The sequence below is a fragment of the Camelus bactrianus genome, chromosome 9 (assembly GCF_048773025.1).
Source record: "Camelus bactrianus isolate YW-2024 breed Bactrian camel chromosome 9, ASM4877302v1, whole genome shotgun sequence".
Lineage (NCBI taxonomy): Eukaryota > Metazoa > Chordata > Mammalia > Artiodactyla > Camelidae > Camelus > Camelus bactrianus.
The window spans coordinates 28,365,279-28,388,311 of record NC_133547.1 but is presented as its reverse complement, the minus strand read 5'-3'; the positions used below and the strand labels follow the sequence as shown (position 1 = coordinate 28,388,311).

The 23,033-nt window shown below is 33.5% G+C and overlaps 1 protein-coding gene across 6 annotated transcripts in view; it reads right to left on the bottom strand.

Moving 5' to 3' along the window:
- FNBP1L (formin binding protein 1 like) overlaps window positions 1-23,033 on the bottom strand; it is a 108,822-nt gene that overhangs the window by 18,417 nt on the left and 67,372 nt on the right. For 4 of the 6 annotated variants that reach the window (XM_074369981.1, XM_074369980.1, XM_074369978.1 and 1 more), the window contains exons 6-12: window positions 18,841-18,945; window positions 15,232-15,360; window positions 12,893-13,039; window positions 11,006-11,209; window positions 2,688-2,797; window positions 636-768; window positions 147-241 (exon numbers count right to left, since the gene is read on the bottom strand). In XM_074369981.1, the coding sequence (XP_074226082.1) occupies window positions 147-241; window positions 636-768; window positions 2,688-2,797; window positions 11,006-11,209; window positions 12,893-13,039; window positions 15,232-15,360; window positions 18,841-18,945 (923 nt within the window). Of the gene's footprint in view, window positions 1-146; window positions 242-635; window positions 769-2,687; window positions 2,798-4,850; window positions 4,866-9,425; window positions 9,585-11,005; window positions 11,210-12,892; window positions 13,040-15,231; window positions 15,361-18,840; window positions 18,946-23,033 lie in introns of all 6 variants that reach the window. The other 2 variants (XM_074369983.1, XM_074369982.1) reach the window with 2 other exon arrangements.

Sequence of the window (23,033 nt, the reverse complement as noted above, 5' to 3'; positions counted from 1 at the left end):
AAACAAAAATTATTAAGGTTCAAATATTGAGTTATTAAAAAGCAAACCTGTTAAATTTCATATAATTCTTTTTTCCTAATTTAAGAAAAAAGAGTGATAAAAGTCTAGGGGAAAAGAAGAAATACAAATAAAATGCAAAAAATAACCTTTCTCGTCCCTGTGTTACAAGATGATTTATGTCACTGCTATGTCTTCTGTCTCCTCTCCCACCTGTTTTGCCTTCGACTTCAGAGAGCCAAGCCTTAGGGAAAAAATAAGTAAAACCGAGCTCAAAAAATATTTTTAAAATCTTTTAAGATAGTTTACGTTTAACGTGTGCTTTTAGTTTCTGTGATTATGTAATACTTAAGAGAAGAAAAACTTTATTCCAATTTGATCAATGATCAACTTTACAGCTGATTAAAAAAATAGTATGTTTAGTTTTACATAAAGTTTTAAATAAGGAAAAGATTTCAATGAGGAACTAATTCTAAAGATTATATACCATAATGATACCTTACTTTTAGATTATAAACTCTAAAATTAAATAAATATTTGAAGATAATTCTAGTAGAAACCAATCTATCAACCAATCTATCATGATGATGTTTATAAAAATGAATGTATCTCAGACAACTGCTACATAACAACCCTACCTCATTCTTGTGGATTTCCATTCTCAGGCGGTCAATGTTATTCATGGTCTCTGCTAACTTGGGCTGCAAGCTTCCTGGATCCCCCATTTGTGGATTTTTCTCATATACATCTTTCATTTTGTTGAGTGCATCTCTGAAAATGAGAAGGAAGCCACAAAATTAAATGATCACTTCATATGTTAAGTGAGTTTCATTTGATTATGGGACACACATGCAGCCTAATCTTACAAGAGTCTTATCTTTTCACATTCAAACACTACGTAGTTGAAGGTAATCTGCACAAAGCAGATAATGTGTATATAGTTAATATTTTATGGAGACAGTCTTTTAAAAAAACAATTAGAATTTAAAAAAAGATTTCATTTTTCACTTCTTGCTTCCTAAATGAGATTATACACACACACACAACTTAATCAAGGACTGCAGGAGAATATTCCTTAATTTTCTTAAACTCATCATGTCCCAAATCAAACTCATCATATTTCAAACCAGACAACGGTGTTCCTTCTGTCAGTTCACAGCACCATCGTCTGCCCACTCGTCCATGCCGCCTTTAACTTGCTCTTCTCCCTCTAAACTCATTCCCTCTTCACTTCTCTAATCATATCACTCTAGGCTATGCCTCAATAAGCTCTCCTTGTCTCTGGCATCACTAACACTTAATATTCTTTTCTTTCTTGATCGCCTAGTGTTTACATTTTCTTTTCCCTTCCCCTAAACTCTACTGTCTCCTTATCTCCCTTGCTGGCTCCTTCTCTTCTTCTGTTTATCATTTAAGCGTGTTACATAAAATGACAGAGGCTTCTTCTCATCTTATCCTATAGTCTTCCTTCCTAAGGATGATTTTTCATTGTTTCATTTGTTTTTTTCCAGTTTACTGAGATATAATTGTTATGTTTCAATATCAATCTATCTTTAGATGATCCTCAAATATGAATCTCCAGTCCTCTTTCTTTCCTAAGTTCTAGACACTCTGCACAAGTGCCCTGTTTATGGTCTACGTTCAATATCCCGTTTTTTGTATTTCTGTGCTTTCTTGGTGATTTTTCTGTTTAAAATAGTCCCTAAGCACAGTACTAAAGTGCTGTCTAGAGTTCTTAAGTTCAAGAGGTGCCTTCTGGAGAAAATATATGTGTTAGGTAATCTTTGTTCAGGCATAAATTATAGTGCTATTGAACCTGAGTTCAAATGAATCAACAACATATATTAAGTCACGTGTCTTTAAATAGAAACACATTTAAAACAAGGTTACGTATAGATCAGTTGATGAAAATGCATCCAGAGGCTAACCAGAGCCAAAACCTGTTTTCCCCATTTCAGTATTTGCCAGAATTAAGTGTTCAAAGTGACTTTATGGAACATAATTACTGCAAATAATGAGAATCAGCTGCACTCAATACCATCACACCTGATGTACAATTCTTAACATCAAAACCCAACCATTCATGCTAGAGTTTAAGCTCTAATTTTATCTTCAGTGTAAAAGCAAACAGTAAGTCACCAACGCACTGTAATAACCCTTTATTCATCACATCTGGATCTCTATCTTCATTAAAGCAAAACTGAACCAGTGGAAACTTTTTATAAAATTGGAAAAAAATTAAAGCTATGAGAGAATGAATCCGAGGCTCTAGGTATTCAAACACTGTTTCCCAACATTTCTGCTATAAACAAAATAATTACAGCCTCAGGTTTCTATTGAGCCCAACTTATATACCAAAGAAAGTAAAAATTTATCAAAGTATAAGGTGGTTAGTGTTGGTGAAACTACTCTTGATAAATCAAACTATTTTGCAAATTTATGGAAGGCATAAATATGTATATAGCATCCCATAAGTAATTGGCAACCTAAGAAATTCTCTAACATTTCATTTTAAAAGTGTGTCAAAGCAAACACAATTTTCTAAAGTTTAGGAGTGTATTTTTTCCTCAAAAGATATTTCAATGAGGATGTATAATTTTTAAGTGTTTTATACATCGCATTTAAACACATCATTCAAAGCAGACTCTGAAAGGAATAGCAATGGTGGAGAGGATTTAATGAGAAAATACTTTTGGTCCGATTCTTTCTGTAGTTCTCTGTTAAGCTCATCGATGCGCTGCTGTAGTTTTTTACGTCTCTGTTCTGGTGGCAGATGACTGAAATCTTCTAGTGCTGGGCCCTGAAAAGAGAATCTAAATCATTATAAAAGACATTTTCATGAGATTTTATTTCTGAAGTATACCCACTATAAAATAAGAATATGTATCAACTTTAACTTCAAATTAGCCCCAAACAACCCCTTTTAAGAAAAAAAAAATCTACATAGACATGTATATGTCTAATTAATTAAAACAATCAAATTGAAGAAAGAACTCAGATTCCAGTCAGTTTATACAATTATGAAACAGGATAGGTAAAAATATATCACCAGATACATATAACTGGTAACTACCAGTATCATATTATTTTCAGGTCTTGGTAAAGTTAAAATAAATACAAATGAACCTTCTTACAGCAACAACAACAAAATGGAAACACGTAACATTTCTCACCTATACAAATTATTGTTTTATATATAACATATTACACCACATTCCCAAATCAAACCTATTACCATGACAGTCAGGATATAACAAATGTTTAGACTAAAAATATGACACGTTTTTATGATTAAGTAAGCAACTTACCTCATGAAGACAATCTAATTAATGAAATATATTTTGATATTACACAGTCTTTGAATGATTATATTTATTAAGCCATTTGTTAAAAGCAAAACATACCTGATCATTAAAAAACAAAACGTAGAAAACTATCCACTGAGTGAAATGTAAGTGGAACTTACATTCCAATAAGGAATTTTCAATTATCCTTTTGTACAACCAAATAACACACTTCAGTTGTTCCTGAAATAAAGATGTAATCCAAAGAAAGATACAATCCTTCGTTAGGAAGGATGGTTGAAGTTTGAAAACTTCTAGTGTTTTGATATTCAAGAAACTGTATCATTTAAGAACAAGTCCTTGTATTTAGATGTAAACTTCTGATTCAAATGTCTTTCTCCTCTTAAATGTTAATCATGTCACTGTGACCTTAGCTATCTTACTACAAATTACACAATCGAACTAATACTGACAACTACTGATTATTCCATTTAATACAAGCCCCATATTTTTACAAGATTTTAAATACTCAAAATTGAGGACAACTATCAATCTTCATTCTTTTTAAAAGGGAAATGTTAAGAACATGCAAGTTCAATTTTTCAAGTGTTGCTGAAATGAACTCCTAAAACAAAAGCATCCTCGCTCCTTGAATCACTTATGCCTACGATATACGCTAAACAGCTTTATTTCACCATCTTTAAGAATGCTTCCCTTATGTTTAAAAAAGATAAAACTCAAGATAAGCCATGATCAAACGTAACATTTAATTTATAACAAAATTTTTCACAAGTGGCCTTTACAGAATATAAGAACTAAACTCACTATTTCCTATGGATGTAAGAAGACTCTGAAGCACGTAACAAACTCTCCCACTAAGTGGGAGTTCATAAAAAGGCCAAACTGCAAGAGTCCTGAAGAAGACTGGTTTATCTTCCAAAAATGAGAAACCATGCAAGCACCCAATAAATTGGGGGTTAGGTCTTTACAATGTAGTTCTAGTAATTTGCTTGAAATATAAAGGAATATCACACACATACTCGCACACGCACGCGCACACACACGGTATTTAGGTATTTGTGCTTTTATTCCCATTCAGTAGTACAGAAGAAAGCACCAACTCTCTAATGAAATCAGTAGCAAATTCTTCTTACTTTTTGGAAAATCTAATGATTCTTGTGATAAACTACGAGTCAAATTTACACAATCTTTTCAAAGAATGTTAAGAAAAATCGTTTTTCTTCAATTTTCCTTTTGTAAAAACATGAACTTTTGTTCTACCATGTAACTTTTAAAGTGTTTTACTACAATTTTATTCTCTGTAACATGACAAAGATTCCGCCTAATAACATTTAAGAATTTAATGAGCTAATTACAGATAACCACATTTTAAAAATTTATGACATCAAGAGGTACTGGCATATGTTGGACTACGGATTAAATTATAAAAAGACACACACAAGGTGAACATGTGGGGATGTACCTTACCACTTGTTTTGAATTAAACAAAACAATGTTTTGTGATTATTTAATGTTGGCACAGTATATAGATCAGCACATAAGGCTTACCATCTTCACCGACCACTGAATAGTTCAATGGAAAACAGAAAGAAATGGTATATTATTCACATGAAATCATAATACAGAAGATGCAATAACTTATACTGTTTTTATAGTATTAAAATAAATCGTGTACAGTTCACAATCCAAACAATTATGCCAGAAAAACAATTTAACCACACTTTTTGGAAAGTAAATTACTTGCAAAAAAAATAATAAAATACACTGATGATAATGGGCAGATATTTTCTAAGTGCAACTAAAACTCAAAAGTAAACCGTAATCATTCTACCAGTAATCACGTATTCTTTTGCTTTTTAAAAGAGAATTTTTACATAAGTGGATTTCACTTATATAGCTCTTCATTCTCAAAATACTAATTATTTGAAAAGCTGAATATAAAAGATCTAATATTGGCCATTTTTAAAGAAATATTACATAAAATATTAAAGAATGGAACACTTCCCAATGCATTATGCAAAAACACCATTATCTGAATTTTTATAGTTCAAAATAGTGCTTTGAATTTAAATATGTCATGGGTAGGTAAGGGTAACATTTCTACTGTTGTTTTCAGGTGCTATTTTGAATGTATAGATACATTTAAAAAACACACTATTATCAAAATAATCAATGAGTCACCCAGATTCAAGTTTCCCATACATATTTCCTAACAGACAAATATATGAATTTTGCTTTGAAGATATAGCTTCTGTTTTTTAGTTTTCATTCAAAATCCATGAGCTCAAAAAGCAACACTAAAAATACGTAACTTCAATTTTTAGAAAAATTGGTTAAAATTTATTATTTCTGAAAACATGAAATACATAGCCACCAAGTGCTCTCATACAGTGTGTATATATGTATATGTACATATGACTGACGTTTTCTGTGGGTTAGCAGTGTTCTGCAACTGGCACTGCATCTATCCAGTATCCCAGCTAAACACACGTGCATACACACACACAACCTGTGACCCACGGTACACAGCAGAGCTTTACAAAGTTAATCTTCACGTTCATTTCATGTGTTTAGCAGCCTCTAAAATTTTTATTTGTCCCTGTTTTCTAAATCATGATGTCTTAGAGAAGGTGGGGGGACATCAGGTAGAATTTCACATAAAAATATGGATTTTAAAAAAGAGCTGACAAAAATATCTACCCCTTATCTCTGATGAACTGGCCATATACATTAATGGTTATGATGATAAGAAAAGATGACATTTGCTATCCATTATCTTTCCAAATTAAGCTTAACATTCTTTAGACTGTCAGTAGTTTCAGGGAATAAAAACCACAACTTATTTTTCTATGACAAAATTCTTGATAGATGATGAGAAGGCTTAAATTTTAAAGATATTACAGTCTTCTGTAAACATTATTAAAACAAAATCATATAGGTGACAAGAAACAAAATAGGTGAAGTATCTGAATTCATCTATTATGATAATTTTCACCAGCTAAATTTCTAAGTGATACAAATTATTTTTTCAGTTTATTAATACATGTTAGAGAAAACATTAAGATATTTATAACAGAAATATCAAATGGTTCAGCTTTTATCTAATCTAGTTTTACTATCAGTTAGGAATTTACAGTTTATTAACTTTAGATTTGGGGATATGAAAACTCAAGTTCTTTGTAAAATATCAGAAATATATTTTCTTTTTTAAAGTAATTCATGTTCAGTAGGGAAACTTTACTCTCACATGCAATTTGCATTTATCTATAACTAGAAGATTTCACATACCTACTAGATCTTAAGAAATATACAAGGGAGCTAAAAAAGGACATCAAGCAATTAAAATCACTAGGCATATTTAATTTAAAGGTAGGAAAATCCTGAGAACTGTATTCTGGATAAATAAAAGCTTACAAAAATGACTCTATAGAAGTTCGTAAGATCATGAATAATTTAGACAGAAAATATGGACTTGTTACTGCTAGATAAATATACCTCTTAAAAAAAAACAGAGAATACCCAGAGTAAGCGCTAATGAAATAGCTATAGAATAAAAATTAAGAAAAGAATAATTTTGGGGTGTGCACCAAATATCTATTAATGGTTTGATCTTGATGACACATGACGAAATTATAGATCCTCGTCCCTCAGAAAAGGTCTACCAGCAGCACCATCAAATTCAAAAACATTGGTCCACGGTAACATTTCTCATATCCTTAAAGATACTGGGAACTGCATATGCTAGGTTTTCTTAAGAAAGAAAGAAAAAGAAATTTGAGTTGTTTACAAAAGCCAAATGCAAGTATTTAGGAAAACTGACATTAACAAATATAGCTCAAAAACAAGAGTTTCTGATTTGAATTTAAATGGTACAGCTTTAAAAAAAACCTTAAGTGTTTGTAAGTTTAATGGACTTACATGTAAATCCATGTAAAAACTATACATAAACTAGCTTTCTAAAGCTCCTCTTCTTTTTTAATTATTCTATACTGAGAAAATTCTTAAGTGGAAAGAAAACATCTCTGTGCATTAATTTGGAAATAGTATCTAGTAAACTACCAAACACCAATCCAAACAGAAAGAAACTTCTCAATGCCAAGATAAAAACTACTTCCTGCTCTGCCCTCCAATCCCTAGCTGGTTTGCTTGCTGTATTTTCTACCTTGCACACTGCTTTTTTACTTCGGCATGATGACTAATGATAAAAGTGGGACTGTTATGGCCCTCTGGAAATAGGACTCCCCCCTAAAAATTACTAATATTTAAAATTAAAGCAGTATGTAGAAATATGATAAATAATGACCAAACTACAGTTATAAAGTTCTACCTGTGGATTTATTTCAATAAAAACGAAGGTATCACATATTTATAAGCTTCTCTCTCTGGGGTTCACAGTTCTGTCTAATCTGTTTTTCACAGAATTACATTTACTTCACATCTCTAAGACTATGCTGTGTCCATACACTATAAATGGGTCTGGTAGCCTCAATATGTAGGATATATAAATGATTTCAAAAATATTGCAATTTCTCATGAAATGCAACAGAATATTAATGAAGTCCAAATCATCATAGAGAAGACAGACGGTAGTTAAATTCTACCCTCATAACTCAGACAACAGAAATCACAGATATGATTTCTTTAAGTCTTTCCAACAACTGTTAAGAACTTTTAAAAGTGATTACAGGTACCTGTAGTGCCTGCAGGTATAATGCAGATTTATTCACAGGGACTTTTCAAAAATGTCATGAATTAACCTATAATATTATCCATATACAGAATTAGGTGAGGGAGATACAAAGAAGTTCACGTCATCACTAGAAAAAAGGAAGTCCCAAAAGGAACATAATACTCTAGGACATTTCTGCTGCATTACAGACATCATTTAAGCTTGCCATATTGTTTTAATGGAAAAGTAAATAATAATATAATCTTACCCTAAATTAATACATCTTGTTCTACACGTGGCCAAAAGAGAAATCCAAAACTAAAGCAATTTAAAGACAGAAAGGGCTACAAAAAATAAGAAAAACAGGCTAGACAGAGAAGGAAAAAAGAGACAAGAGAAAGAAGGAAGAAAGGTGGAGAGGAGAGGAGAGGAGAGGGGGAGAAGCAGGAAGAGGGCGGGGAGAGAGGGAGAGCAAGCAAGAGCACGCCCAGTCACAGTGAACTGGTGTTAGTGTCGGGCTTCTCACGACACTCAGTCTGAGTTCTCATCTGTGGGTTATCACACCTAGTTTTTCATGTGTCCAAACAAATGCTCATACAAATCTCGTAAATGTATAAATGTATCTAAATTATGAGCTATGAATGTCACAAACACACCCTTAAAATCAGATGAAAAATTAGCCTAATACAGTAATACCAGTTTATCAGTAGTATAACAGTTGTTGCTAAGAAAAATTTAATATTTGCTCTTTACTATTCTAAAATTTTTCATTTACAGAGTATCTTTAGTTATAAGCAAATGCCAAAGGCTAGCCTATTGGAGAAAAAGGGAAAAATATGATAATACTTTACTTTTTTTAGTTCAAGAAAACAAATTCCATGTAAAAATGACTCAATATCTACTATTTTTATAGGCTTTATAGCTTACAAAATATTTTCTAGTACATTGTCTTAATTTGATCTATAGTCTTGACATTTAACATGCCTACCTTTAATTTTTTATTTATCTATTGGAAATTGTGTTTTATGCTTTTAAAAGTAGGGCAATTAAAATTGAACTTCATTATTTTGTCAACAAAGTAATGTTATAAATTCACAGAAGTCATCATTAGTGACAAATTATTACATGAGTAACTCCAGTGACAAATTACTGAAAGTCTTAAAAATGTAAATACATTACAAGACAATGGTGGACATATGACTTCACATAAACAAAAAAAATAGCTAGTATGATTGTACCCAGCACCCTCTTTATAATACCATTCTTTCATGGTTGAGCATTTCAAATGTTATACAGAGGAGTTGTCTTTAACTTGAGGGCAGCTATACTGAATTCTGTGGTGTTTTAAACTACATATTTATAGGAGAGAGCCTTATAATGAGGGTGGAGAGTATTAGAAGCCACACTACACACACAATAGGCCATCATGCATTTTAACCCATTATTAAACTTACCCCTCTTTTGAGACTTCTGAAAGAAGGAATTCTGGGCTTCCCTGTTTTTATTTCATTCATACAATAATGCACGGGCTCAATGGAGAATGTGAGAAACTGGGACCCGTTAGGAGTACTGGATGTGAATAAACTAGCAGGGGTTAAGGGTGGGGACTGTGGCTAACATGGAAATAAAGAGAGGAATCAATAAGCCAAATGTGCATAGTTTTTTTCCTAAATGAAAATTCTATTTTTGGCAACACACTTTTCACAAATTATCTCAAATAAAGTTTTCTATAAAATACAAGAAAGTTAACATAATTTTGCCCAAAACTATCATTTTAAAAAGTCAAATTTACTTTAAAAACTGTACCATTTCACTTGATCATTTTTTACAAGTTTACAGATTAAAAATACAGAGTATACAAATTATAACGTTAGAGCAATATGACCTAGATAAAAAGAATTCCCTTCTGACTTTAAGAATATCAGCACTCCTAGTTAGACACACTAAACCTCTACTTGTCAGAGGTGAAGGCAGCAGCTACAGGCAAAGTTATCGAAACAGGCAATGTCTATCAAGAAAAAGTATTCACAGATTATCATCGCAAGTAGGCAAAAAAATGTCATTACATTTGTGGCTTTCCTCTCAGACTATTTCTATTTCATCTTTATTGCATCTCTTTTCTTAAAAGAATTTTCAGCATTTCTTGTTTTTCTAAGCTTTCCTAGCTATTCTGATCTGACTTTAAAAAGTCTCACCTCTGAACTGGACAATATTATGAAAAGCATGAATAAAGCTTCAGTTAACTATAATTGTGCTTCTAACGATATCTATAGATATACTATAATTTGAGATAAACTTTATCTACATTCATATGTCCAGACCAGAAAAATGAATTAAGATAATCATGTATACTTTAATAAATACAGCACATCAGATTAAAAGTGCAAATTCTCCTACTGATATGACACTATTATAATCACTAAATTGGTAAGAACATTAAGCACCCATCTATATCATTTGCTTATCTGCCGAGCTAAATTTATCTAGCACATCAAAAGATGGGTTTCAAGAAGTTAAGAGATTCTCCTAGTGAACTAGAGATTTTTTTTAAACTTCAAATAATCACACACATTGAGCCCTTCCCACTATATATTCACACAGATGATAAAAATAACTTTATTAGTAAGATCTATAAGATCTAATTTGACATTTATTATTGCTGTGGTCAATCATTCCAGCTGAGAACTGCAATTTTGTGGTCTTACTGTCAGTCAGATCATAATGTTTCCTTAAAAATTTGATTGAAACTTCATGCAAATGGAATTTCAAAAGCATGTAATTTAAGAGACATTAACAACTTACTTAACATTTTTACTCATTATTAAGTGGTGGTAAAATGTTAAATCCAGACATAGTTTTTACTATTAAGGTACAAAATTCTATGTGTCTGCTAAGTGAAAAGTTAACTGAATCATTCAAATAAAAATATTTATTTTCTATTTAATAGACGACCATTATCCATTTAATACCTAAATCAATTTAAGCGACAAACTAAAACAGAATTATTAGCATAGAGGAATTCTATGACTTTTACCTTTGGCTTCTTTCCAAAGAGCCACAGCTTGCCCTTGGCCTTTCCTACTGTGGTTTTGGCATCCACCTTCCCAATTTCCTGTTTGGATGCACTGATAGTCCCATCAGAAATGGTTCTATAAATATGCTGACTGTAATCTTCAAATGGAAAGTCTCCTGGAGGTTCAAATCCAGACTTGAAGGAGTCTACTACCATCTGAGAGTCCTATACACAAGAGATATGCTTTTAAAACCATTTCATTTGCTTATAATACCATATTAGCTTTCAAAACATTAATCTATGTAAGAGAACAACAAATAAAGATTTAAATAATTCTACGATAATCATTAAAGGTTTAAAGTGAGTAATTTCTTCATGTAAATATGTAATAAACTCTAAATATTTTAATTCCTATAAAAATACTAATTTACAAATTACCATTTTATTAATTTGTAATATTCATGAATGTTTTCACTACATAGCTTTAGCCCACTGAAATTCATCTTAACATATCAGCTAGCTGATATGTGAGATCTACCTGACAGAAAGAACATACGAAGAGGTTATTCTCAAGTAGAAATTCTAAGTTTTAAAGGAAAAAGGAGTTCTGCTTTACAGCATGTCTACAAAGAAGATGACCTTTGGAACAGAGGAAAGGGCATCTAATTGTAAAAGAGGGTGAGGGATGAGCAGAAATTCATTTATTCACCCAACAGGGGAAAGATTAAATAAAATACATTAAAGACATATTTGAGAATGTTAACAGAAAGATCTCACAAACAGTAGAGAGTACAGAAAGCAACTTTGAAATTACAAAGTTCAATACCATTTACCCAAAACTTTAAAACTCACATAAGTACTATATATTGGTTTTGGACATACATACCTCTATCTGAATGTTCTACTAACACCTTGAACTCATTATTTTGAAGAAAATAATTTATCTCTACAAACTCCTCCCCCAAACTGTAACCACCTCTCTTACTCCTATTTCTGTTAATAGTACTTTTTATCTATCATTTAGCCAAGAGTTATCCTCAAGTCATACCTCCTCTTTTTTTTTTTGTCACTAATACCACCCCCACTAATCATTTGCTAACAAGTAAGAAGAGTGAGAGAGGAGAGACCTAACTATTTTGTAATGTTGGATCCAACCATACCAAGTATAAATGTATCTTTGAATCCCCAATTAAAGAACCCCAAATCCTCTTTTTAAAATTTAAGTCCGAATTGTATTTGTTACAGGGAAGCTGCTCGCTAATATAAAACCAATTTGCTGTAAAGACTAAAATATGTAGTATGTACCTGGCACTCCCCAAACGCTAATTCTCTTTTCTTGCTCTTCCCTCATATCCTCAGTTTCTGTTAACCAACCTTCTTGGCCACTAAATCAACATTTACTGAGAAATGACCAAGTACAAGACTGCTAGACCTTAATCAAGATACAATGTGATTAGATTTATTTCCTCAAGAGGAGCACCGCTGTTCCAGTTCCCTCCTTTTCTCACGAGTCATCATTCCATACACTACCTATGCTTTGAAATCCAGTGCAAGTGCCAACTCTCGTGTTACGAGCAACAACTGTAGACTTGACTATTTCCTTCTCTAAACTTTCACTAGACTAATACAGTTTGTAACATACAGTTCAGAGGTTAGTTATACTCTTGGAATAGAACTAGAAAATTAGTGGGGAAAGGAAAGAGAAGGCTTCGAACTCTTTTCTTTTAAACAATTATAGCCTTAGTGTTTAGTAGAATGGTCCTTACAGCCAAAGGAGTCCAATCTATTGCCAGACTTACTTCTACAGAATATAACTTGATGAATCAACTAGCACAATTACTTCCTCACTTTCCCAATTCACTAACTTAAAGCAAATACATCATTCAAATGTAATTATAAAGCACTTACTCGTCTTTCATCAACTGATTTTGCTGCAAGAATCATTCCTTCCAAACACTTTGAAATGATAGGAATAACTTTGCGTTCCGAGTCCGCAAATCCTCTGTAACACTCACTGAGTTTAATAGTCCTTCGTTCATCCATTTCTTGTAGTTGCTAATAATTAGGAATTAAAAAAAAAAAGGAAAACAGTTTTCTTTTCATTCTGAAGCAACCTCCTTCAAAATTAAAAACAAAAATTTTAACAGGTGGCTACCAAATTAAAGTACTTAAAATTTGAAGGCTGTTAAATGGCAAAAGAAAAAATAATTCAGGGCTTTTAGTGCGTCCTAAAACCACATGACACCAGTTTCCAAGCCTCCTAAGGGACCCTCTACAGGCTACCAGCTCCCAGCCTCACACAACCTCAGCGTGTCACGCTTCAGTCAGGGCAGTTACCACTGTTTATGCTTCCAGGAAAAGTTTCATTTGAAAGCAGAACTTTGACACTTTTTTCCTTTTTAGCAATTGGCCTACAACATATACAAATCTGAGACTTGTAAATCCTTAAGTTAGTTCACAACACTTTGGTAAGATCCGACTAGTCCAAGAGTCCCTGGTTGACCGCACACCGACAGGTACCCAGACCTACCACAATCTACAGCCCAGCGTGACTATCAAAAGGTTGGGGACACAAGAGGAAAAACAGGAAGCCACAAGGTCAAAGTGGTACATGTATGGAATCTTCACAATTCAAAAATTCACTGACACATGCCACTAAGAATTGTATCAGGTCACATGAAGCCAAATAACGTAAAGGCATTTTTTGACACTTCCTATTTGTCAACAATGACCTTTTTTATATATATCTCAATAAAACTGGAAGGTGAAAGAAAAAAAAAACCCAAAAAAATGAACTTTTTTCTCCTAGGAAGCAGATATACTGCTCAAGTCCCCTTACTCTCATAGCTTTCATACTACTTTTTCCTCTTTAATTACATCCCGAAGCCTCAGAATTTATTTTGACACCTGCATTTTCACAAAAGAACTGCTCCCAACATTGCAAAGTGGCAAGACTGCTCCATAGCAAAGTCCAAACAAAAGCATCAAAACCCTAAACGCAAAAAGCAGTGGGGTCTGCAAGTTAAGGTCTCCCCAGAATATGAAGGCTTTAATAAGCCCAGAAAAGCACCAAAGAGTAAGAACTGGTGGACTGGATTAAATGACTGAAACCTGATACCCTCCCTAGTCCACCGCCGCTCACTGTGCTTCCTTCGCACTTCCGACTGGCCTTAGGGGGGGGAGCAAAGTGTATTTGGGCAGACACTCCGTTCACGTAAACTCCACTCTGGCAGGTACTACCTCTTTCAGTAGCATTTCACTAAATCCCTTTTCTGTAATTTCTCTTCTTTCTAGAAATAAGCAGTAACATAATTTAACTCTCACATAAATTCCAGGGTCTTTATCTGAAGGCTGTTTGGCAACTGCTATCATCAAATAATGATGGATGGCATTTATCAACCTGAATTACATTTATGATCTGGCAGCTAGGAAGACAAGCAGGCAAATGCATTTCATAAGATTTATTCCTGCCATCTGGACTAATGCCAATGATTCTGTTACGGTGTCAAAAAGCTTCATCCCAATTCTAGGTGAGAAGACTACAACATACAATTCCAATGAATTCCCCCATCTCATAATAATTATCTAGAAATTGTCATTGTTTTAGTGGACTGTTTAATATACTAATAATAAATCTGTAGAAAAATTTGTGATTTCAAAGTTAGTAAAAATTTATTTTCAAATCTACAATCATAAAGAAATTTTTATAACATTTTTTAGAGTTATAGTCATTTTACAATGTTGTATCAAATTCCAGTGTAGAGCACAATTTTTCAAGTTATACATGAACATACATATATTCATTGTCACATTTTTTTTTCACTGTGAGCTACCATAAGATCTTGTATGTATTTCCCTGTGCTATACAGTATAATCTTGTTTATCTATTCTACATTTTGAAATCCCAGTCTGTCCCTTCCCACCCCCGCCCCCTTGGCAACCACAAGTTTGTATTCTATGTCTATGAGCCTGTTTCTATTTTGTACTTATGTTTTGTTTTGTTTTGTTTTGTTTAGATTCCACATATAAGCGATCTCATATGGGTATTTTTCTTTCTCTTTCTGGCTTACTTCACTTAGAATGACGTTCTCCAGGAACATACATGATAAAGAAATTTCTTATCACTAATCTTGATGACTAGTGAATCTAGAAACATTCTGATCAATGGCTGAATTTTAAAGTTTTACATTTAAAGACTAGCTCTTCCGTATCTAAAATTAGATTAATTTTGTATCTCTAAGTTTTACCTTGTAGATTTGAGGAATCACTACGTAGAAATGTTTGTGCTGTTCTCCATTAAAGTTTTGTAACTGTGCAGCATATTCATTCTTATTTTCGTCAGCCATATGTGTACGCAGGTTCAACTGCTGTTTAGCCTAGAAGTAAATTGGTCCACACCATTACCAATGAGAACAAGAGTAACAACATCACAGCTAATCACTTTTCTAGAAGTTATATCAAAACTAGACTTATTCTAACTACTGATATTGTGTCAAATTAAAGGAGATGCTTACAGATCCCATGGCCAGAGCAGGCTCCCTACTGCAAAATTCCCTTGCTCTCACTGCAATAGTGAGTTCTACCCTTTGTAATAATCCATTCAAAGCAAGTTCCTCCTTAACAAATCCAGATTTTTTTAATTAAATAAATGATAATATTATGGTTTGAAACAGTAAAGCTTTTCATCAGAAGAGAAAAAAGCATCAGCGATAATTTACGTAGTTACAAAGTTAACAGCAAAACATTTCTCTAAACACGATCCAGCTATATTCAACTCAACCACAGTGAATGTGATTTGGGGATAATGCAATGTTTAACAATCATTTCCACCTCCAGACAAAACCAGATACTTCAAGGAATGTTTGTTTAAAATATAGTTCTGTTCATCCCAAGTTCTTGTAGAAATGCTTTTCGAATGAGTCATTAGTACCATCTACAATGGTGAAAACATTAGAATACAAACGACACAAATCATTAATTCCAGATTTATTGGAAGAGAATCTAAACAATGTTCTCTCAACTGTTCTAAAGTAATAGGAAAAAACAAAAAATTGAACTCAATTTTTCAGTGTTCCAAGCTATAAGTCATGTTATATGAGAGTGCTCTGAAAACTGTAAAGCACACTGTGAATACACATCATTATTCTAATTCTAGTTTTTACAACTATTGTCTCTGACCTTCTAACAGCAGGTCCACAAGGTAGTTCTTCTGAATTCAAAAACTAACAGGACTACAGAAACAGGTGCTAAACAAATATCCATTTAACCCACAGTGTACTTGAAGATTGTAAGTACTACGGAAACTAAACACTATGGCCCAAAGTATTTCTACAGAAAAATACACTTCAAGTTCCAACCTGGGACTGTCAGTACACATTCATCCACTCCTTCCCCTTTTTCTCTCTCCTCCCACAAGTCATGATGGAAGAAAGGATTCCAAAGTATTCTCTACCCAAAATGGTTCTGTAGGGGAAGCTCCTCCTGTTCCATGTCACTGGCTGTGATTCCCAAGGCCTGGGACAAAGGCTCCAGCACAGTAATGTAAGAGTATAAGGTTAGCAGCTGAAATAGTTGATGCCTTCTCTGGCATATTTTGGGCTTTACACCTATTGTCTTTCTTTCTCTTTTCATAGTCCATTAATTTTTTAAACTGTGGTAGAATACACATAACAAAATGTACCATCTTCATCATTTTTAAGTGTACAGTTCAGTAGAGTTATATATATTCACAAAGTTGCGCAGCTGCATTCCTTTTCTTTAGGAAGATACAGTAATCAGCCTACTCCCTCTACTTTTTTTTTTTTTTTTAAACTTTTATCAGTAGTTGCTTGAAACTATGTTCCCTTTTCTCCCTGGTCCCTTCAAACAGAATTCCTCTATTCTCTAGCTCCTAAAGCAAACCTTAAAAAAATCTCTTCCTAATACTCTAGTAATTAGAAGGATTTCAAACAAATAAGAATAAAAAAGGAAGATGTAAACATTAAAATTCTGAACTAGTTAGGCCAAACTAAGTAGTAGGTATATTATATCTAGATTTCAAGATAACTGACCAGTCTGTAAAATACCTTTGTAGACAAAATAAAGAAATACTTTAAAAATGAGAGTCCAGTTAAAGAGTTTCCTTAACTTGCCTAGTAGTTAAACTATGTATTCAACTGATATCTGGTAAGTCAAGGGAATTCCTGAGCACTCAGTGTCAACCAGCAAGGAAGTCTCCCATACAGCAAACAGTGCTGTTGGCAAGTGCTGTGGTCCACATTTTCATCGAGTAATGATAACACATTATGTGTACGACATGATACCCGAAGGGAACTACATTAACACAGTGGATGATCAAAATCAGTAGCCAGAAATCTTAAAGCAGGATCAGATCTAATAATTGATAAAGATGTACCATATGCATTTAAAATACCAACAGTACCAATTCCGTTCTGTCTGAGACACACAGTCTCATACCACACTACATATGAAAAGACATGGGGATTTCAATTAACCATAAACTCAAAGAGAGTCAATCCAAACAATGCGGGGGCCCAAAAAAAAAATGTCGATACACATTTAGACTATAATTAACATAAATTTAGTGATCAAAACTAGGGCATTAATCAAACTCAGAACTGATCAGATCATACCTGGACTATACCCAATTTGAGGTAATACGCTTTTAGTGGAATACTGATGAATTAAAAGATATGCAAAAGAAAGCAGTCATCATGAAAGGTAACTTGAAGCTATTTCATATGTGGAATAATTGATGAAACACAGTTCACAACAGTTCAATCTGCTACAAATATATAAAAAACCTATTTTGAGAAAAAAATAGATTTGATATTTTTCTGGTACCTCAAAGAAACTAAAGCTGAACAGGGAGACAAGTGGGGTCTATATAAGGAAATGTTAAAGTTTTTTAAAAAAATGAACAGACTGCTTTAAGATTGTATGTTTCCAATGACAGGGAACCTACTATCATTAAAGGTATACAAGTTATTAAAATTAGGGTAGACAAGATAAAAGCATCACAAGTCACACCAGAAGAACTTTAAGGTAACTGTAACCTGAAATTTATCTGATTTTAGGGTTTTTAAAAAACTGGTACAGAACATGGAAGGTAGAACATAAATTATTCCTCCCTTCTTATTTTTTTCATGTTCTAATCCTATAGGGAATTATAAAATTCTAAGGAGAAAATACACGAATAGTAGGCATTTGTATATACAAAAACATGGGGTCACATCCATCTATATTTCAAAATCCCAACATTTCAGCACTACATTGTGTCAAATGTTCTCAAAATAAAGAGCATAGAGCAGGGGAGAAGGAGAAGCTAAGCAGCAGCAGTTATGGGGCTGATTCTCCCAATAGTTATGCTACGGAACAGCTGGTCCAGAATCAGCCAGTAAACGAGGAGAGAGAGTTCAGTTTTCCAAAATGAATGAATGCTTGACTTAATTAATAAACAAACAAATGGTAAGTATCACACCGCTGGCAGTTTTATCACGTTTTCCCTTCCACAAAGCTGGGAAGCACGCTACCCCACCTCTATCTGCATACCCCGTCAACATAACTTAGACTTTCTACCTGATTTTGGAATATGATAGAAGTTCATTCCTAATAGCAACTGTGTCTTTCCTACACACTTTGAATGCAGGTAAGACATGAATACGTTAACTTACTTTGTTGTAATTACTTTCTCAGACTAATATGTGTAATTTAAAGTATGCAAATATTTGTGTATTTTAGATTTAGATGTAGTATGTCTCTTGGGGAAACTCTAATATCAACACAAATATTGTAACTACTCTCCAAATGCAAGTAATAATATTTTGATATCAAAGTCAGTCTGGATTATTTCTTACCTTTTCAACATCTGCCTTGGTTGCATTAGTATCATTATCCAATCTTTCATAACTCTGTTGTGCCTTTTCTGCCTCTCTACATTCTCTTTCAAATTTCTTTTTACTCTGTTAAAAAAATTAAAATACAATACTGAGAAATAAAATTAGATTTATCTCATTAAAAAGTAACAAATAATACTAAAATTTATATGGAACCACAAAAGACCCAGAATTGTTGAAGCAATCCTGAGAGGAAAAAACAAAGCTGGAGGCATAACCCTCCCAGACTTGAGATAATAATACAAAGCTACAGTAATCAAAGCAGCATTGTACTGGCACAAAAACAAGACATATAGATCAATGCAACAGAACAGAGAGCCCAGAAATAACTCACACACCTATGGTCAATTAATCTTCAAAAATGGACGAAAGAATATACCATGGAGAAAAGACAGTCTCTTCAGCAAATGGTGCTGGGAAAGCTGGACAGTCACATGCAAATCAATGAAGTTAGAACACTCCCTCACACCATACACAAAAGTAAGTTCAAAATGGATTAAAGACCTAAATATAAGACATGACGCCATTAAACTCCTAGAAGAGAACATAAGTAAAACATTCTTGGACATAAATCATAACAATATTTTCTTAGATCAGTCTCTCAAGGCAAAAGAAATAAAAGCAAAAATAAACAAATGGGACCTAATCAAACTTGAAAAGAAGCTTTTGCACAGCAAAGGAAACCATCAACAAAATGAAAAGACAACCTAAGGACTGGGAGAAAATATTTGCAAATGATGCGACTGACAAGGGGTTAATATCCAAAACATACAACCAGTTCATACAACTGAATATCAAAAAAGAAAACCCAATAAAAAAATGGGCAGAAGACCTAAATAGACATTTTTCCAAAGAAGACATACAGACAGCCAATAGGCATATGACAAGATGTTCAACATCACTAATTATCAAAGAAAAGCAAGTTAAAACCACAATGAATTATCACCTTATGCTGGTCAGAATGATTATCATCAAAAAGTCTACAGATAATAAATGCTGGAGAGGGTGTAGAAGAAGAGGAACCCTCATACTCTGTTGGTGGGAATGAGAATTGGTGCAGCCACTGTGGAAAACAGCAGGTTTCTCAAAAAACTAAAATCAGAACTGTCATATGATCCAGCAATCTCACTCCTGAGCATAAATCCAAAAAAGATGAAAACTCTAATACACACACACACACACACACAATGAAATATTACTCAGACATAAAAAATGAAATATTACCATCTGCAGCAACGTAGATGGACCTAGCTTAGTATGAATGGATCATACTAAGCAAAGTTAAGTCAGACAGAGAAAGAGAAATATATGGTATCACTTACATGTGAAATCTAAAAAATAATATAAATGAATCTATATACAAAACAGAAACAGACTCACAGACACAGAAAACAAACTTACGGTTACCAAAAGGGAAAAGGGATAGGGGAGGGATAAATTAGGAATATAGGATTAATAGATACAAACTAGTATACACAAAATAGATAAGCAACAAGGATTTACTATACAGCACAAGAGCTATATTCAATATCTTATAACAACCTATAATGGAAAATAATCTGAAAAATTTATTTATGAATTGCTTTGCTGTACACCTAAAATACAATATTGTAAACCAACTACATTTCAGTTTTTTAAAAAGTAACTTTAAATGTTGCCACTGTGTATTGTATAAAATTGCACACTAAAATTTTTCCAAATTAGAAAAGAAATTTTACTATTACAATCAAACTATGTGCCTTAAATATCAGATGTTATAAGACTATGAAGGAAAAAAATAAGGATGACTAATATTTATTATATATCTCATCTCTTCCAGATAAAAACAGCCATATGTATTTTGTAATTTTTTATTTTATGCTAATCTTCATCTGGAGTTTTTTGGTTTGTTAGGTGTTTTTGTTTGATTTTTGTATATTTGTTTGGTTGACTGGTTTCATTGTTTGGTTTTTATTTGGGGGAGGGGGGAGATCCCAGTGTAGCTTGGAATGTTGGAAACATCCCTCCCAAGTAGTTCTGTGTTGTTTCTTCCCAGTGTACCAGGAATACCATCAGCCCAGAACAGGCCTTTAAAATTTTTTTAATTTAATTCAAATTACTATTACTTTGCAAAAGCTATTCACAACTGAGTGTGTGATACACTTACTTTCCTTCAAAAACTTTTTTTTTATTCTGGAGTTAATGCCTTTTCCTAAAAAAAAAATTCTGCTTAGTTGTCAATGTTCTTTTTTCTAACTCAATTCTAGTTTCCCCAGTTTTTTAAACCTCTCCTCAGTTAACTCGAACACATTCAGAAATTCTATCAATTTTATTTCCTTAATGAAATCAAGAGCCCAGAGGCTTCTGACCTGTCGAGATTTAGACTGGTCACCGAGCTAGGCCTACTGCATAGCTGCCACCTTGGGGTTCACCTCACCATCATGATGGGGGTTCCTTTCACCTCTCCCTTGATTTGAATCTCCGATTTCCTAGTTCCACACCTTCCCCCTTCTTGGTTCATTTCTCTATTTCGCTGGAACACATTCAGCAGTAGCTTCCTTAAAAAAAGGTTTGTGGAAGACAATGTTTTAAGTCTCCATGACCGAAAACGCCTTTCCATCTATTCCAATTGAAACAATTTGGCTGGATGTGAAACTCTGAGTAGAAAACTCTTCCTTAGGAAATGTAAAAGTACCACTCCACTGTCTCCTGTATTCCTGCTTCCATTCTGAGTCCTAATCCTTCGCATAAAACATGTTTATTTTCTATTTTGTTTTTCCTCTCTGGAGGTTGGTAGGACCTTCTCTCTCTCCTAACTGTTCTGAAAGCTATGTCTGGTTGTGAATCCACCGTGCTGGGTACCTATCTGGAAAATCCTTTCCCATCTGGAAACTCATTTCTTTCTGTCCTAGGGAAATTTTCCTGAATTAATTTTACCCAACCATCTTCTATGTTTTCTCTTTTTTAAGATGCTTATTACCTTGAAAATGAACCTACAGGATGAGTCCTCTTATTCTCTTGTATTTTCTCTCATATTTTCAACCCCTGTCATTTTGCTCTACTTTGAGAGATTTCTTCAACTTCATTCTTTCCAGGGAGCTTTTCATTTCTGCTATTATCATGTTATTTTTTGCTCTTGTATGTTCCTTTCTTAACAGCATTTTCTTCCTATTTCATGGATGTAATAGCTTCTCTATTCCCTATGAGAATATTAATAATAATTCTGTGTTTTGCTTGTTTTGCTTTTTAATTTCCATTTCCTATCATAGTCACTGTTTCTTCAAAGTTGCTTTTTTTTTTTCTGCTTAGTAGTTTTGATGTCACTGTTTACATTAGATGCTTTCTTTAAATGTCTGGGGATCCTTGCCTATTTGCTCTTATTTAAAAAACTAATTGGATTATGACCTTTCCCTGTATAGTGATATGGCCAGGCAGTTTCCTCAAAGAGATCTTGGTATCTTTAAGTCTTTCCTCTCAAGCTAGTTAGATTCTACAAACAAGATTCTTTCAGGGGCAGGGGGAGGATATAGCTCAGCGGTAGAGTGCATGCTTAGCAAGCATGAGGCCCTGTGTTCAATTCCCAGTACTTCCATTAAAAATAAATAAAATATATGCCTTGCTACCTGTATTCTGAGAATTACTCAGAAGAAAGCAGAGGGTGTCAACATTTTGTATTAACCTAACCAGTTACCATGTCAATTTCTTATCTTGGGGTTGACAAAAATATACCGTTAGTGAAAATCTCCTAACTACAAGGCCAAAGGATTTAAACTTCTCAGAGGATACTTTCCACTCCTTGACCTTCAGATAGAGACAAGTTTCTTTGCTGTCTCCCTTGGCCAGTGGGCAAAGTTCTGCCACCTTTCACTAAAGGTTTAGACCTTCAAAGGAACAAACTTTGTAAGGGATTTCAGTTTCAACTCTCCAAATACACAGAGCTAAAACCGAAACTCTGTCTCTGTGAGTACTAAAAGCCAAGCCCTTAGCAAGGCCCAGTAAACTGCCCCTTAACACCTCTAGAACCACTTTTCAAATGCCACTGTATCAGCTCATACATGTATTGCTCTAGCTTTTAGTTTACCCTTAAGTTTCCAGCAGTTAGAAACTTCTCTTTCTTTCAGGTAGCTCTGCAAAGAGCTTAAAATACAATAAAAAATATTTTAGCTGTTATATCG